Source organism: Pseudophryne corroboree, chromosome 1, assembly GCF_028390025.1.
Source record: "Pseudophryne corroboree isolate aPseCor3 chromosome 1, aPseCor3.hap2, whole genome shotgun sequence".
Lineage (NCBI taxonomy): Eukaryota > Metazoa > Chordata > Amphibia > Anura > Myobatrachidae > Pseudophryne > Pseudophryne corroboree.
The window spans coordinates 195,711,617-195,730,339 of record NC_086444.1 but is presented as its reverse complement, the minus strand read 5'-3'; the positions used below and the strand labels follow the sequence as shown (position 1 = coordinate 195,730,339).

The 18,723-nt window shown below is 46.5% G+C and overlaps 1 protein-coding gene across 1 annotated transcript in view; it reads right to left on the bottom strand.

The window, feature by feature from the left end:
• ADGRV1 (adhesion G protein-coupled receptor V1) overlaps window positions 1-18,723 on the bottom strand; it is a 1,000,765-nt gene that overhangs the window by 404,838 nt on the left and 577,204 nt on the right. Inside the window, exon 84 of the mRNA XM_063964002.1 lies at window positions 17,010-17,110. Within this exon, the coding sequence (XP_063820072.1) occupies window positions 17,010-17,110 (101 nt within the window). The remainder of the gene's footprint in view (window positions 1-17,009; window positions 17,111-18,723) is intronic.

Sequence of the window (18,723 nt, the reverse complement as noted above, 5' to 3'; positions counted from 1 at the left end):
CACTGCAGGGGAGGCAGATATAACATGTGCAGAGAGAGTTAGATTTGGGTGGGTTATTTTATTTCTGTGCAGGGTAAATACTGCTGCTTTATTTTTACACTGCAAATTAGATTGCAGATTGAACACACCACACCCAAATCTATCTCTCTCTGCACATGTTATATCTGCCTCCCCTGCAGTGCACATGGTTTTGCCCAACTGCTAAAAAAAATCCTGCTGCGATCAACTTGGAATTACCCTCTTAATGTGGTCTTCCTAATAATAGCTGTAGAATGTAGCATGTATCTACAATAATAAAGTATCATTTGGCAATGCAGTAATTCACAATACACCACAGGGGGCAGTACTCATGCTGATATTGTGTATCACTACAGCAAATACACCACAGGGGGCAGTACCCATGCTGATATTGTGTATCACCACAGCAAATACACCATAGGGGGCAGTGCCCATGCTGATGTTGGGGATCACTACAGCAAATACACCATAGGGGGCAGTGCCCATGCTGATGTTGGGGATCACTACAGCAAATACACCATAGGGGGCAGTGCCCATGCTGATGTTGTGTATGTCCACAGCAAATACACCACAGGGGGCAGTACCCATGCTGATGTTGTGTATCACTATAGAAAATACACCACAGGGGGCAGTACCCATGCTGATGTTGTGTATCACTATAGCAAATACACCATAGGGGGCAGTACCCATGCTGATGTTGTGTATCACTATAGAAAATACACTACAGGGGGCAGTGCCTATGCTGAAGTTGTGTATCACTATAGCAAATACACCATAGGGGGCAGTACCCATGCTGATGTTGTGTATCACTATAGAAAATACACTACAGGGGGCAGTGCCTAGGCTGATGTTGTGTATCACTATAGCAAATACACCATAGGGGGCAGTACCCATGCTGATGTTGTGTATCACTATAGAAAATACACTACAGGGGGCAGTGCCTATGCTGAAGTTGTGTATCACTATAGCAAATACACCATAGGGGGCAGTACCCATGCTGATGTTGTGTATCACTATAGAAAATACACTACAGGGGGCAGTGCCTATGCTGAAGTTGTGTATCACTATAGCAAATACACCATAGGGGGCAGTACCCATGCTGATGCTGGGTATCACCACAGCAGATACACCATAGAGGGCAGTACTCATGCTGATGCTGGGTATCACCACATCAAATACACCACAGGGGGCAGTGCCCATGCTGATGTTGGGGATCACCACAGCAGATACACCACAGGGGGCAGTGCCCATGCTGATGTTGGAGATCACCACAGCAAATACACCACAGGGAGCTAGAACACAATTCATTCAGTGAATGCCCATGCTATGATGCCCCATCCCACATTCCGCCCTTCTGGGAGTCTGTGACTACTTTCCGAAAGTCTGGAGTCTCACGGCAGTTTTGTCCCAGCAGGTGTGTTTATATATAATACGCAGCCCTATCAGTCTAATAACTGACCCCATTCCACCTGAACACGTGTAAAAGCATGCTTTCCTTACAGAGGCGTAGCTAGGGTTTTTGGAGCCAAGGGCAAGATCAATAATGGCGCCCCCACCCCTACCGTCCCCAAAAACAAAACTAAAAAGGAAAGTATGTGCCCACACCACCGGTGTCACTGTATATAAAGATATCAGGGTGTGTATGTACAGATGTAGGTGCAGTGGTCGAAGTGGAATGTTTGAAGAGGGAATGAAACAGTGAAGGTTGCAATTATGCGCGCATCAAAGGCGTGCGCGCTCCGGAAAAGGGGCGTGGTCACTAAAAGGGGGCGTGTCCTTCAATGTAGTAGGTCTCCTTATACTATCTAGTACTGGTGTCCCTTTCACATTACAGCACACGGTATGAGCCAAAATTCACATTATGGGGTATATTCAAATCAAGTCAGATCCATTCCGACATGCATTTGTCGGAATGGATCCGACAACCCCTATTCAAATCTCATCTCAATTCGACTTTTTCAAGTCGAATTGAGATGAGTGACGCAGGAGGAGGAGAGGAGGGGGGGGAGCCGCGGGGGACAGCCGCCGGCAGCCAGAGGAGATCAGCGCTACAGTAGCGCTGCAGAAGGATGTCACACAGCCGCCCGACCTCACGGCAGTGTCCACCCGGCTCCAGCAAGCTTGCTGGAGCCGGGTGGACGCTGCCATGAACGGCGCGGCTGTGTGACATCCTGCTGTAGCGCTGATCTCCTCTGGCTGCCCGTGGTAGTCCCCCGTCTCCCTGCGGCTCTCCCCCCTCTCCTCCTCTGGGTCCGCATCTCAGTCCAACATCTTTTGATGTCGGACTGAGATGGTCGAAAAGGGGGACAAAACCTGTTGGTTTTGGCCCCGTTTTCGACACAAGCACGTGGATCGGCAGCTATTCTGCCGATCCACGTGCTTTTTGACAAGTCAAATTCACAGAATTGTCGAAAATATTGAATAGGTCGAATCACGATTCGACCTTAAAAAGTCAAAAACTGCCGTCTTTTCGACAGACGGCAGTTTTCGACTTCAATTGAATATACCCCTAAAGCACACGGTATGAGCCGAAATTCACATTATAGCACACGGTATGAGCCGAAATTCACATTATAGCACACGGTATGAGCCGAAATTCACATTATAGCACACGGTATGAGCCGAAATTCACATTATAGCACACGGTATGAGCCGAAATTCACATTATAGCACACGGTATGAGCCAAAATTCACATTATAGCACACGGTATGAGCCAAAATTCACATTATAGAGTGAGGGGATCTTACCCCCTCAATTAACTAATCATGTGGGGCCCTTAATTAACTAATCCTGTGGGGCACTGTGGTGAGGGGAGCCTACCCCCTTAATTGACTATTTGCAGAGTTTAGCAGAGGAAGGGTTGCAGCGGTTTCTCACCCCAAGCTGCGGCGCTTCTGCCACCTCCGACACTCCACATCTTTGGCGCCACCCGAGATGCAGAGCACCGCACCGGGGATGCACCCTTTTCAGTGTGGTCTGCTGCGCTCTGAAGGGGGATCTTCTCTCCTGCTGCAGGATACTAAAGTGCGCCGTCCTCTTCGCTGTTCCGCACTGTCTTCTTTATGCCAGACAGGGTCTCCTGCGGGTCCTTGCTCCGGTAAACGAGTGTCCTCCGCGATGCCGGTGCTCCAGTTGCTGGTCAGTCTCCTCCCTTGCTGCAGGGTCCCACTCCACTGAAGGTTGGATGTCCTTCCCCGGTCCTGCGGCTGGCTGGACTCCTCCTCTTCTGCGGCATCTTCTCCACTTAGCGCGGACGGCTCTGGTTGTGACGGTGACAGGCACAGGCAGCTCCTCCCCGGCGTTGGTCCTCTCCTGGTCCTGCGGCTTGCTCCCTCGCGTCTCTTCAGCTGGTGCGCATGTCTCAGCTCCTCCTCCTCTGGTCTTCGTGAGTCCTCCAGGGCTCCTTCCTAAGTGCTGCTGCTGTCTGCTAATTAAAAAATATATATACTTCCGGGTCTGTGGAGAAGTGCCGCTACTTCGACCTACATACTATATATATATATATATATATATATATATATATACATACACACACACACACACACACACACACACACACACACACACACACATATATATACACTCACTGGACTGTGAGTAGCCTTATTCCATCTTTTTTGGAAGGATTCTTCTCGACAGAGAGAGGATTTTTTCCATGGTGTTTTGATTTTTTATGGTCTTTTATGAAATTTTTCATGTATTTTATGTATTTTTTAAACCGTCTTTCTGTAATGGATTAAAAACTTTTTTTATATTACCGTACATATTTGAATTTTTGTGGATATATATACGTATTGGCATCAGTGAATATCATCAGATTCTCCTTATTGCCATGCACTGATTGATGAAATCTGTAAAAGACCGGGCAACCACACTAGTGTCAAAGATACCTTGATAGGATTCATCTGTGCCCTTCCAACGTGAGTTTGGGTACGCCTACTGCTAAAAAATTGAGTGCAAAGATACCTTGATGGGAGTGTCTGACACATATTTCTTGTGAGTTCGGTACGCCTGGGGGTATTAAAACACATTATGGATACACTGTAATGTAAAGAATATCTTCACGGGTACATCACCATTTAAATTCTGTGGTGTTAGTGGGGCATGCGGGATATTGACTATCCATCACTATCCACCAAGGTATTAGTGCCTTTTAATTTGTACACTCGGAATTGCAAAAAACAATACTACACATTGTCCGCCATTGTGTTCTTTTTTCTACATATTTGTGAGCTATCGAGTCAAACCAACAAAGTTTGGACAGGAGCTCCATGATTGAATAAAGATACCTAGATAGGAACAGATCATCCAGTTCCAGTGTGAGTTGGGGTACGCTTCATCTATACCAAACACAAAGATACCTTTCAAGGAGTGCCCACCATACCTTTTGTGTGAGTCTGGGGTACGCCTGTGTTTGATTAGTCCATTTCAAATTGATGTCTGATAACCTGACAGTTGTGCCTACCATTATTTAAAAGATACCTTTATGGACACATCGACACTTATTCTAGTGTGAGTGGGGTACGCAAGATATCACAAGATCTTTATCATCCACAAAATATACTAAATACACTGTTCTTCGACATCTCCTGTGAATATTGAATATTTTAAAACAACACTACACATTGTATGTTATTATTTTTTCCACATGTACCGTTAACTACGAAATGTTGTCACTGGATGAAATCACAATTCTTCCCTGTTGAGTGAAGCAACTTCGAGATTCTCCTTCTTTTAAAGGAACGTATTGTATACATCAATTTTTTTTTTGTTTCAGTCACCTTGTAAGCGCCTAGGACACATTCTATTGTCTATCTTTTGTGTATATATACACACACACCTACACATAAAACACATACACACAAATATCCACACACATAGAAGACATACACACAGAAACACACGCATACTCCTGCTTACTCCTCCAAGCCGGACACACACACACAGAAACACACGCATACTCCTGCTTAGCCCTCCAAGTGTACACACACTTCTGCTTACCCCTCCAAGCCAGACACACACACACACACCAGGGACATGCGGTGAAACGCACACTCCTACTTACCCCTCCAGGCAGTACACACACACAAACAGGCACACACACACAGGCACACGCTTACCCCTCCATTGCTAGACACATGCACACACACACACCCCTGCTTACCCCTCAAACAACACACACAAACCCCTCCATTTCTGGACACATGTACCCCCCCTGCTTACCCCTCCAACAACACACACACACACACCCCTCCATTGCTGGACACATGCATCCCCCCACCCCTCTTACCCCTCCAATAACACCCACCCACCCATCCATTGCTGGACACATGCACACACACACACACCCCTGCTTACCCCTTAAACAACACACACAAACCCCTCCATTGCTGGACACATGCACACACACACACCCCGGCTTACCCCTCAAACAACACACACAAACCCCTCCATTGCTGGACACATGCACTCCTCCCCCCGCTTACCCCTCCAACAACACACACACACACACACACACACACACACACACACACACCACTCCATTGCTGGACACATGCATCCCCCCACCCCTCTTACCCCTCCAATAACACCCACCCACCCATCCATTGCTGGACACATGCACACACACACACCCTGGTTACCCCTCCAACAACACACACACACAAACCCCTCAACTGCTAGACACATGCACCCCCCCTCCCTCCTGCTTACCCCTCTAACAAAACACACAAACCCCTCCATTGCTGGACACATGCATGCATGCACGCACACACCACCACCACCACCACCCCTCCCTCCCCTCTTACCCCTCCAATAACACGCACCCCTCCATTGCTGGACAGTGGACACGCTTGCAGCTTACCCCGGGCCCTCCATCATTGTCAGTGGGCGGGTGGCAGGTCCGGACCGGGGCCCTTCTTGTCTGCGCACACTGGTGCTCAGTCACAGCGGCGGCCGGGAGGCAGACAGCAGGTCCGTGGCGGGGGTCTTCCTTCGAGGCGCACACTGGCACTCAGCCGCTCACAGCGGCGGGCAGGAGTCAAACGATAGGTCCTGGGCCCTCCATCTATTCATTGCACTCTCCTGGCCGCGTCTGCGAGTGCAGGACGACACGACACGTCTGGAGGTCTCATAGCAGCGCTGGCGGACTAGCAGCGGCAGGCAGCATGGGGCGAGCGGGCCGTGCAGGTGCCGGTGGCGCCCCCTTCTGCTGGGGCTGTCACGGCGCCCAGGGCACGTGCCCTGCTCGCCCCATGCTAGTTACGCCTCTGTTTCCTTATTCAGTAGCATTTTGTTAAGGATGGTGTTAAATCACCAGCAGGTGTAAGAACTCAGGAGAGACAATCATTCAGATACTAGACACTTCAACCACAAAATAAGAGATACCACACACACCACAGAATGACATATCTTTAGGATACGGATCTTTCCTGTTGTAACATGAAACCTCATAAAGTCCTTGTACTTTCTGATAAAATGCAAAACAGTTGTGCTATACTAATCATATTGAGGCTAATGCAGAGGCAACAAACGCACTATGTTACTGCATCCCACAAGTATATGCACCTACGGGTGATGCAGAGCTGTATGCATTCCAGCCGCACTGCGACAGAGTAGGCGCAAGTGCGCTGTAACGGAGCGATCCCCTATAGTTCAGAGGGAGTGTATCAGTGGAACTGCAGCAATGCAGAGTTGTGGTTACATGTAAATATGCCTGTTTGTGCATGGACCCTAATATTGTGACCTATGAAACCAAGCATATGTATAGGGTCAAGCCAGTTGCAGAGATGTGTACAACTCTCTTTACAGGCAAACAAGTACTACACATTTATTTGTGCATACGCAATGCAGGACAAATTACAACTGAATTTTGGCAACTACATAGTTGGTTGACAAAAATCAGCCAATCCTAGGATCACAATGCACAGGATCCAAGGATTTAGCCTCAAAAAGTCTGGGATTTTAATCCTGGGATCGCAGGCAGCAATCTCGAGGTATCGGGACTAGTAAAATGTTTTAACAGCAGCGGTGGTAAGAGGCATGCGTCTGTCTCTCACCACCACAGCTTCCTCCTGACACATATTCCTGGAATTCTCTATCGGCCTGCCTGCTTGCCTGCTCTTCCCTCAGGCTGTCTCCTGTTGGACGGGAAGACTGTGGGTGGCTGCCCCAGACAGCATTACCTGCTGGTGGCTGTCCTCCTCTCTGCCACGGACCTCCTGTGATCTTGGTCTGTCAGTGACCAGAAACCAATTTGAAGGCCCTGCTGTAGATGCCCCACAGATAGTCCTCTGAATCCTCACTAGCTCCTTCTGTCTCCTGGTGGCCATGCTCCACCCGCAAAGCAATGTGCTCTTACTACAGGGGACTCTGTTATGTTGAAGACACTTTCCCCCACCCCTGCCACCATCTTGGATCTGCCTCCTCTCTCCCAGGTGGTTGCCTGCAGGACAGGTCAACTCACGGACCCTGCCTTTGAGAATCATTTCCAGCCCTCTCCTCTCTACAGACAACCTCCGACCTGGATCTGGTGCTGGCCGAAGCTTTAGCGGCTGAATACGGTAAGCCTCTTGTGGGTTCTGTTCACAAGTAGTGTAATATGTTGGCAGACAAATTATAGTTTCTTTGTACAATTCAATCTGTCCCACATAGCAGATTTCTAAATAAACTTGAAAGTTTGGGATTGGATACTAAGATGGTTGAATGGATAAGATCTTGGTAGCAGGATAGAAAACAGAGAGTTGTAGTAAATGGAGTGCATTCACAGGAGAAAAATGTTACCAGTGGAGTACCCCAAGGGCCAGTGCTTTTTAATATCTTATTGGTAGTGATGTGCACCGGACATTTTTCGGGTTTTGTGTTTTGGTTTTGGATTCGGTTCAGCGGCCGTGTTTTGGATTCGGACGCGTTTTGGCAAAACCTCACCGAAATTTTTTTGTCGGATTCGGGTGTGTTTTGGATTCGGGTGTTTTTTACAAAAAACCCTAAAAAACAGCTTAAATCATAGAATTTGGGGGTCATTTTGATCCCATAGTATTATTAACCTCAATTACCATAATTTCCACTCATTTCCAGTCTATTCTGAACACCTCACACCTCACAATATTATTTTTAGTCCTACAATTTGCACCGAGGTCTCTGGATGGCTAAGCTAAGCGACACAAGTGGCTGACACAAACACCTGGCCCATCTAGGAGTGGCACTGCAGTGTCAGGCAGGATGGCACTTCCAAAAAATTGTCCACAAACAGCACATGATGCAAAGAAAAAAAGAGGCGCACCAAGGTCGCTGTGTGACTAAGCTAAGCGACACAAGTGGCCGACACAAACACCTGGCCCATCTAGGAGTGGCACTGCAGTGTCAGGCAGGATGGCACTTCAAAAAAATTGTCCCCAAACAGCACATGATGCAAAGAAAAAAAGAGGCGCACCAAGGTCGCTGGATGGCTAAGCTAAGCGACACAAGTGGCCGACACAAACACCTGGCCCATCTAGGAGTGGCACTGCAGTGTCAGGCAGGATGGCACTTCAAAAAAATTGTCCCCAAACAGCACATGATGCAAAGAAAAATGAAAGAAAAAAGAGGTGCAAGATGGAATTGTCCTTTGGCCCTCCCACCCACCCTTATGTTGTATAACAGGACATGCACACTTTAACGAACCCATCATTTCAGCGACAGGGTCTGCCACACGACTGTGACTGAAATGACTGGTTGGTTTGGGCCCCCACCAAAAAAAGAAGCAATCAATCTCTCCTTGCACAAACTGGCTCTACAGAGGCAAGATGTCCACCTCATCATCATCCTCCGATTCCTCACCCCTTTCACTGTGTACATCCCCCTCCTCACAGATTATTAATTCGTCCCCACTGGAATCCACCATCTAAGGTCCCCGTGTACTTTCTGGAGGCAATTGCTGCTGGTGAATGTCTCCACGGAGGAATTGATTATAATTCATTTTAATGAACATCATCTTCTCCACATTTTCTGGAAGTAACCTCGTACGCCGATTGCTGACAAGGTGAGCGGCTGCACTAAACACTCTTTCGGAGTACACACTGGAGGGAGGGCAACTTAGGTAGAATAAAGCCAGTTTGTGCAAGGGCCTCCAAATTGCCTCTTTTTCCTGCCAGTATACGTACGGACTGTCTGACGTGCCTACTTGGATGCGGTCACTCATATAATCCTCCACCATTCTTTCCATGGTGAGAGAATCATATGCAGTGACAGTAGACGACATGTCAGTAATCATTGGCAGGTCCTTCAGTCCGGACCAGATGTCAGCACTCGCTCCAGACTGCCCTGCATCACCGCCAGCGGGTGGGCTCGGAATTCTTAGCCTTTTCCTCGCACCCCCAGTTGCGGGAGAATGTGAAGGAGGAGATGTTGACGGGTCACGTTCCGCTTGACTTAACAATTTTCTCACCAGCAGGTCTTTGAACCTCTGCAGACTTGTGTCTGTCGGAAAGAGAGATACAACGTAGGTTTTAAATCTAGGATCGAGCACGGTGGCCAAAATGTAGTGCTCTGATTTCAACAGATTGACCACCCGTGAATCCTGGTTAAGCGAATTAAGGGCTCCATCCACAAGTCCCACATGCCTAGCGGAATCGCTCTGTTTTAGCTCCTCCTTCAATGTCTCCAGCTTCTTCTGCAAAAGCCTGATGAGGGGAATGACCTGACTCAGGCTGGCAGTGTCTGAACTGACTTCACGTGTGGCAAGTTCAAAGGGTTGCAGAACCTTGCACAACGTTGAAATCATTCTCCACTGCGCTTGAGTCAGGTGCATTCCCCCTCCTTTGCCTATATCGTGGGCAGATGTATAGGCTTGAATGGCCTTTTGCTGCTCCTCCATCCTCTGAAGCATATAGAGGGTTGAATTCCACCTCGTTACCACCTCTTGCTTCAGATGATGGCAGGGCAGGTTCAGGAATGTTTGGTGGTGCTCCAGTCTTCTGTACGCGGTGCCTGAATGCCGAAAGTGGCCCGCAATTCTTCGGGCCACCGACAGCATCTCTTGCACGCCCCTGTCGTTTTTTAAATAATTCTGCACCACCAAATTCAATGTATGTGCAAAACATGGGACGTGCTGGAATTTGCCCAGATGTAATGCACACACAATATTGCTGGCGTTGTCCGATGTCACAAATCCCCAGGAGAGTCCAATTGGGATAAGCCATTCTGCGATGATCTTCCTCAGTTGCCGTAAGAGGTTGTCAGCTGTGTGCCTATTCTGGAAAGCGGTGATACAAAGCGTAGCCTGCCTAGGAGCGAGTTGGCGTTTGCGAGATGCTGCTACTGGTGCCGCCGCTGCTGTTCTTGCTGCGGGAGGCAATACATCTACCCAGTGGGCTGTCACAGTCATATAGTCCTGAGTCTGCCCTGCTCCACTTGTCCACATGTCCGTGGTTAAGTGGACATTGGGTACAACTGCATTTTTTAGGACACTGGTGAGTCTTTTTCTGAGGTCTGTGTACATTTTCGGTATCGCCTGCCTAGAGAAATGGAACCTAGATGGTATTTGGTACCGGGGACACAGTACCTCAATCAAGTCTATAGTTGCCTCTGAATTAACGATGGATACCGGAACCACGTTTCTCACCGCCCAGGCTGCCAAGGCCTGAGTTATCTGCTTTGCAGCAGGATGACTGCTGTGATATTTCATCTTCCTCGCAAAGGACTGTTGGACAGTCAATTGCTTACTGGAAGTAGTACAAGTGGTCTTCCGACTTCCCCTCTGGGATGACGATCGACTCCCAGCAGCAACAACAGCAGCGCCAGCAGCAGTAGGCGTTACACTCAAGGATGCATCGGAGGAATCCCAGGCAGGAGAGGACTCGTCAGACTTGACAGTGACATGGCCTGCAGGACTATTGGCTTTCCTGGGTAAGGAGGAAATTGACACTGAGGGAGTTGGTGGTGTGGTTTGCAGGAGCTTGGTTACAAGAGGAAAGGATTTAGTGGTCAGTGGACTGCTTCCGCTGTCACCCAAAGTTTTTGAACTTGTCACTGACTTATGATGAATGCGCTGCAGGTGATGTATAAGGGAGGATGTTCCGAGGTGGTTAACGTCCTTACCCCTACTTATTACAGCTTGACAAAGGCAACACACGGCTTGACACCTATTGTCCGCATTTGTGTTGAAATAATTCCACACCGAAGAGCTGATTTTTTTTGTATTTTGACCAGGCATGTCAATGGCCATATTCGTTCCACGGACAACAGGTGTCTCCCCGGGTGCCTGACTTAAACAAACCACCTCACCATCAGAATCCTCCTTGTCAATTTCCTCCCCAGCGCCAGCAACACCCATATCCTCATCCTGGTGTACTTCAACAGTGACAACTTCAATTTGACTATCAGGAACTGGACTGCGGGTGCTCCTTCCAGCACTTGCAGGGGGCGTGCAAATGGTGGAAGGCGCAAGCTCTTCCCGTCCAGTGTTGGGAAGGTCAGGCATCGCAACCGACACAATTGGACTCTCCTTGGGGATTTGTGATTTAGAAGAACGCACAGTTCTTTGCTGTGCTTTTGCCAGCTTAAGTCTTTTCATTTTTCTAGCGAGAGGATGAGTGCTTCCATCCTCATGTGAAGCTGAACCACTAGCCATGAACATAGGCCAGGGCCTCAGCCGTTCCTTGCCACTCCGTGTCGTAAATGGCATATTGGCAAGTTTACGCTTCTCCTCAGACGATTTTAATTTAGATTTTTGGGTCATTTTACTGAACTTTTGTTTTTTGGATTTTACATGCTCTCTACTATGACATTGGGCATCGGCCTTGGCAGACGACGTTGATGGCATTTCATCGTCTCGGCCATGACTAGTGGCAGCAGCTTCAGCACGAGGTGGAAGTGGATCTTGATCTTTCCCTATTTTAACCTCCACATTTTTGTTCTCCATATTTTAATGTGTGGAATTATATGCCAGTATCAATAGCAATGACCTACTACTATATTTACTGCGCACAACTGAAATGCACCACAGGTATGGATGGATAGTATACTTGACAACACAGAGGTAGGTACAGCAGTGGCCTACCGTACTGCTATATATAGTATACTGGTGGTCACTGTGTCAGCAAACTGCAAAACTAAAATGCACCACAGGTATAGAATGTAGATGGATAGTATACTTAATGGATGATGACACAGAGGTAGGTACAGCAGTGGCCTACCGTACTGCTATATATAGTATACTGGTGGTCACTGTGTCAGCAAACTGCAAAACTAAAATGCACCACAGGTATAGAATGTAGATGGATAGTATACTTAATGGATGACGACACAGAGGTAGGTACAGCAGTGGCCTACCGTACTGCTATATATAGTATACTGGTGGTCACTGTGTCAGCAAACTGCAAAACTAAAATGCACCACAGGTATAGAATGTAGATGGATAGTATACTTAATGGATGACGACACAGAGGTAGGTACAGCAGTGGCCTACCGTACTGCTATATATAGTATACTGGTGGTCACTGTGTCAGCAAACTGCAAAACTAAAATGCACCACAGGTATAGAATGTAGATGGATAGTATACTTAATGGATGACGACACAGAGGTAGGTACAGCAGTGGCCTACCGTACTGCTATATATAGTATACTGGTGGTCACTGTGTCAGCAAACTGCAAAACTAAAATGCACCACAGGTATAGAATGTAGATGGATAGTATACTTAATGGATGACGACACAGAGGTAGGTACAGCAGTGGCCTACCGTACTGCTATATATAGTATACTGGTGGTCACTGTGTCAGCAAACTGCAAAACTAAAATGCACCACAGGTATAGAATGTAGATGGATAGTATACTTAATGGATGACGACACAGAGGTAGGTACAGCAGTGCACTCTGCACTGTACTCCTCCTATATAATATTAATTACACTGGTGATCCCCAGTCCCCACAATAAAGCAGCACACTGAGCACAGATATGGAGTGTTTTTCAGGCAGACAACGTATACTGGTGGTCACTGTCAGCAAAACTCTGCACTGTACTCCTGCTATATAAATAATACAGCTGCTCCCCAGTCCCCACAATTAAGCAGTGTGAGCACTCAGCACAGATATATTATGCAGCACACTGAGCACAGATATGGTATGGAGCGTTTTTTCCAGGCAGAGAACGGATAAAAACTGGTGGTCACTTATCAGCAAAACTCTGCACTGTACTCCTCCTAACAGCTGCTCCCCAGTCCTCCCCACAATTAAACAATAAAGCAATCAACTTCAACAATAAACGGAGAGGACGCCAGCCACGTTCTCTCCCTATCATCTCCAATGCACGAGTGAAAATGGCGGCGACGCGCGGCTGCTTATATAGAATCCGAATCTCGCGAGAATCCGACAGCGGGATGATGACGTTCGGGCGCGCTCGGGTTAGCCGAGCAAGGCGGGAAGGTTCGAACCTGCCTCGGACCCGTGTAAAAAGGGAGAAGTTCGGGGGGGTTCGGTTTCCGAGAAACCGAACCCGCTCATCGCTACTTATTGGTGACACTGCAAATGGCATTAAAGGGAAAGTATGCCTTTTTGCAGATGACACAAAGGTATGCAACAGGGTAGATACACCAGGAGGGGGTAAAACAAATGATTGAGGATCTAGGTAGCTTAGAGAATGGTCAAGAGCATGGCAATTACAGTTTAACGCCAAAAAATGCAAATCATGCTCTTGGGTCTCAAAGATCCAAAAGTTAAATATAGCATTAATGGTACTATACTGGAAATTACTGAGGAGGTAAGGGATCTAGGAGTCACTATTGCAGGTGATTTAAAGGCAGGTTAGCAATGTAACAAAGCAATGAGGAAAGCTAGTCAGATGCTTGGTTGCACAGGGAGAGGAATCAGCAGCAGGAAGAAAGAAGTAATAATGCCACTGCATAGGTCATTGGTACGGTCTCATGTGGAATACTGTGTTAATTCTGGAGGCCATATCTTCAGAAGGACATTAATACATTATAGACTGTACAAAAAAGGGCAACTGAAATGGTACATGGGGAAGGGGGCCCTAATTTGCACACCTTAATTAGGTAATGAGGTGCTACTCTGCTTGAGACTTAATACACTGTACAGAGGGAAAAAGATGCAGGTGCACTTATCTCACACTAGCTCAACCTGTAATAACCAGAGGCGTTTAGCATATTCCTGGCCAGGGTTATGAGCTTACCCACCGCATCAAGGTAGCCTCTCATTGGGTAAGTCCCTAACACTAACTATAGGGGTTCAGGTCCGGGGGGCGGGACACCCCAGAGCCACCCAGCCAGACCACCCCATCGCAAGAGTGATACAAATAAAGGGTTAAAGATGTAGGAGCAGCTGCTGCTGCATGTGTGAGTAATGTGAGGAGTAAAAGAAAATGATGTGAAAGTGTTACATATATATAAAACAAACTATAAGTGCCATAGTGTAATTAAATAGTGTTAAATTGCGATGCCCCAGGGACACCCAGCCACAGCAGGTACAGGGAGCCCCGCACCCCAGAGGATTCCCCCAATACTGACTGCCATAGTAAACAAAATGTAGGAGTCTTATCTCAGTGTGCTCATTCCAAATATGCAGGCCAGAGTGCTAGACTATTTAAAATCAGTGAGGGTAGGTGGGGCAGGGTGCTAAATTAGAATGAAGGTGTCTTCTACCTTCAGGAATATGTATGAATACATAGAATCAGTTGCAAAGGGAAGGGGGCCCTAATTTGCACACCTTAATTAGGTAATGAGGTGCTACTCTGCTTGAGACTTAATACAGTGTACAGAGGGAAAAAGTAGCAGGTGCACTTATCTCACACTAGCTCAACCTGTAATAACCAGAGGCGTTTAGCATATTCCCTTTATTTGTATCACTCTTGCGATGCCCTGGGGTGGTCAGGCTGGGTGGCTCTGGGGTGTCCCGCCCCCCGGACCTGAACCCATATAGTTAGTGTTAGGGACTTACCCAATGAGAGGCTACCTTGATGCAGTGGGTAAGCTCATAGCCCTGGCCAGGAATATGCTAAACGACTCTGGTTTTAACAAAGTCCTTGAGGGAAACATTCTTCAAATGAAAAGAAGTATTAGAACACTAGGACATGCACAGAAACTGGAGGGAGGTAGGTTCAGGGGAAATTTGAGGAAAAATTACTTCACAGAAGGGGTAGTGGACAAGTGAAATAGCCTCCCATCAGAGGTGGTAGAGGTTATGACAGTAGAGCAATTTAAACATGTATGTGATAGATATAAGGATATCTTTACACAGAAATAAGGACCAAATAAGGTTTGAGGTAAAAATATGGTAAAAAAAAGGGGCAGACTAGATGGGCCAAGTGGTTCTTATCTGCCGTCACATTCTATGTTTCTATGTTTCTAATCCCGGAAAACCTGTGATTACCAAAAAATAGGGCGGGATTGGCTTCCCTACTGGTGGCTGTGTTTCAATGTCAGCTTTTCAGCAAATCAAACTCTTAAAATGTGCTGTAGATGTTTACATTTTACTGAATCAATTTATTGAAAAACGTAATTTGGATTAACCTTCCAGTGAACCCAGCTGAAAACAATGCACAACATGAGCTTGTGAGAACATGCTCTAAATTAATTGTACATTATAATGTATCTTATTTACAGTATACAACTTGTTCTTCATAATGAAGGGAAGAAAGGCAAGCAAACTATTCATGTACATTGGTGACCTTAAACCAAGGTCATCTGTGTGCTCGTACATCTCTGAACATACCAGCTATTTGCATATACTTCCTCTTTACAGGCCAAGGTGAAGAAAGTTTGCCAGCGCTAACCTGTCTGACCAGTCGATACCTGTAATATGACACTGCAGATGGACACAAATTATACCCCTTTCCACCAAAATGCTGGATCCGACCTGGGTTTTTGAACAAGGGTCTAACCCGTGTCACATCAGGGTCAGACCCCAGTCACACCGCAGGCTGGACCAGGCATATTGGTGGGTAGACCCCTTTCACATTGCACCCGTATACAGTCTTTCTGTTCTGCTGGCGCTTGGAGATTACATCATCTCCTATTGCCATTGATCAGGCGCTCTCTATACTTTTGGCATGACCTGGGTTGGATGACCCGAGTTGCACCGTTTACACAGTGCCACAAGTTGCGGCTCAGTAGAAAAGGATCCTTGAAAAATAACCCAACTCGTTCAAGAGCCCTTTTCTGCTGAGCTGCGACCTGGATAGACCTGGCAATAACCTAGCATTGCGGCAGTGAAAAAGAGGTATTAATCTGCATCTTAAATGCTATACACAATGATAGTCTGAATCCCTTGATGTTGGAGAAAGGCAAAGGAGGGGTTGTGTTCACTTGTCCATGACAATCAGCAACTTGCTAACTGTACCTGGTTGACTTCATAATTTGGCACACAGTGGTTCAAGAAAGTGGCACCTGTATAATTATGAAGTGCCTAAAGGTAAACTAATAACTGTATGTTACAAGGAAACTGGGTACACCTTTCAGTGAACCCTAGGGTGCAGTTTAGGCACTGTAAGGTATTCTGAAACATTCTAGAATTTAAGATCATGCAATACATAGGTTTGCAGCTGTACTAAAAATGGTAGAACATGACTGCTTTTACAACAGGCTTTCCAGTCTCCAGAAAGCTGCAATGTCTTCCCGCACAGACATATATTTGCATATGTTTTCAAAATCCAGAATCTTTAATGTTTTATTCTCTTCAACTGTTAACAAGATACCCTGCTTGTTCCTGCTATTCTCTCTTGTGAACTCCCTGCTAATGCAAAGTGACCACATTGACAGAATTTTATGGCAGATGAAGAGAAAACTGCAATTTAACAATTCCGCTTTGGAAAGCTAACAACCTTGTAATACATATATGAAACATTGATCATTCAGGTCTAGTTATATAACGTACAAAGTAAAACAGTATACACAAAAAGCCTTATTAGCCCTCATCTACATTTGGACAAAACTGCTTTAAACAGTTAACTTCACCAAACCTAAATCTAGCTTAAAGTAGTGGAAAGTAATTCTGTTTCTTACCTGAGTTCCTAAACAGGCCACCATCATGTGACTGAGAAGCTTCGCTGCAAACATGGAAGACTTTGTGCAGAATAATTGGGAAAGAATGGCCAAAATAAACCCTGTGGATGAGAATAGTTATAGCTGCTTATACGATGGTACAGTAGTTCAAATAACAAGTTGAAACTGTTGCTTTATTGTACAATGCAGAGAATGCCATTCCATATTGATCTTAAACCTTCATCCCTGTGAAATAACTGATGTCTAGACTGCCAGTCGTATCCCAGATTCTCTCTCTTTCAGTGCTGCTGTGCTCATAATGTATTCTTGCACTGGCGGACACAAGAAAATTTCAGCCCTATGACACCTATTGTATCAAGAGTACTGATTGGCTGCAATAGTATCCACTCAAGAAAAGATCTGAGGTGTTGGTCATTCGCCATTATCCTGCCTTTTCCAGCAAACTTTATATCAAGAATTTTAGTGCCAATGGGGTTATTATTTATCTAGCAGTGAAGGTTCCAGAAACTAGACTCCCACCAATGTTCGTGGACTTGTACAATACTTTGGGCGGTATTCAAATGATATATCACTCCCAATCTGCTTTCTAAAGTGATCCCTGTTATCGGGCCCATAGTAATCAGGTTTAGCTGCGTAAAGGATTGGGCACCCTCGCTACCCCGGGGGTAGCAAGCTGAAATTATTATATCACGCCCATCAGCAGAAACAGAACGGGTGTGGAAGTGGGTGAAAAGAATTGAATACCACCATTTCAGTCAAGGTGTAATTGTGCTTTAAGTATATGGCTAGATAAGAGTTACTATAATTACATTCTGTCATTTTGACTGGGTCTGTACCCTCCAACATAACCCATTCCATCAGGTACAAAATACTCTACTCCTGGGCTTACCACATAAAGTATGACAGTTACCTGGGTTGAAAAACCCTTCTCATCAATTCATTATTTCGGCACAGGTGACCGCAATTGTACATTAAGTGGGAAGTCCAGGAGCATAGCACTTTGTACCTAAGGAAGGGGTCATGTTGGAAGGTATGCTAAACTACAGTAAGAACCTTTTGGATGTCCAGGCTGCTTGTATGTGAACCTGTGTTTGTTATAACTAAGCAGCATAAGATATAATGGTGTTTCATGAAAATCAATCAAGTGGTTGGACCCAATTTTTATAAGTCAATGTAGCAGTCTATAAGAAGAATGTTGGTATTTACTATTTTGCCTTTGTTTCTTTCTTCAGACACAGTTGCTGCCCCACGGTCCTTGCTTCTGGCTAGCAATGCCACTAAAGCAACTTAAGATGCTGCAGACAGGAGCCCTCAGATGCTTCGGTCAGCGGTTCTACTTATTGGAGCTGCCAGCCCTGTCCCCTCTGTGTGATGTAATGCCATCATGCACAAGAGGTTATGATGTCGGGCACTCAGGGGACGGGATGGCACAGGGAGCATTTGTGCCATTACAGCTCTGCTTATAACATATGACTACATCCTCCAACTGTACAGTTTTAGCTGGTACTGTACTGTTTTTTTATGGTCTGTACCGGCAAAACAAGGGCTGTACCGTTTGTCCGGGTGCAGGGTCCGGGCATCAGGATTGCTATAGCAGCACTGCGGGGACATAGAATCCTGCACTGCTCAGTGACATGTGGCTCCCTTTGTCCTTCCGTGGTTCTCCTGCCATTGCCGACTGTCCCCAGTCCCCAGGAACAGCCAACAGTATCTT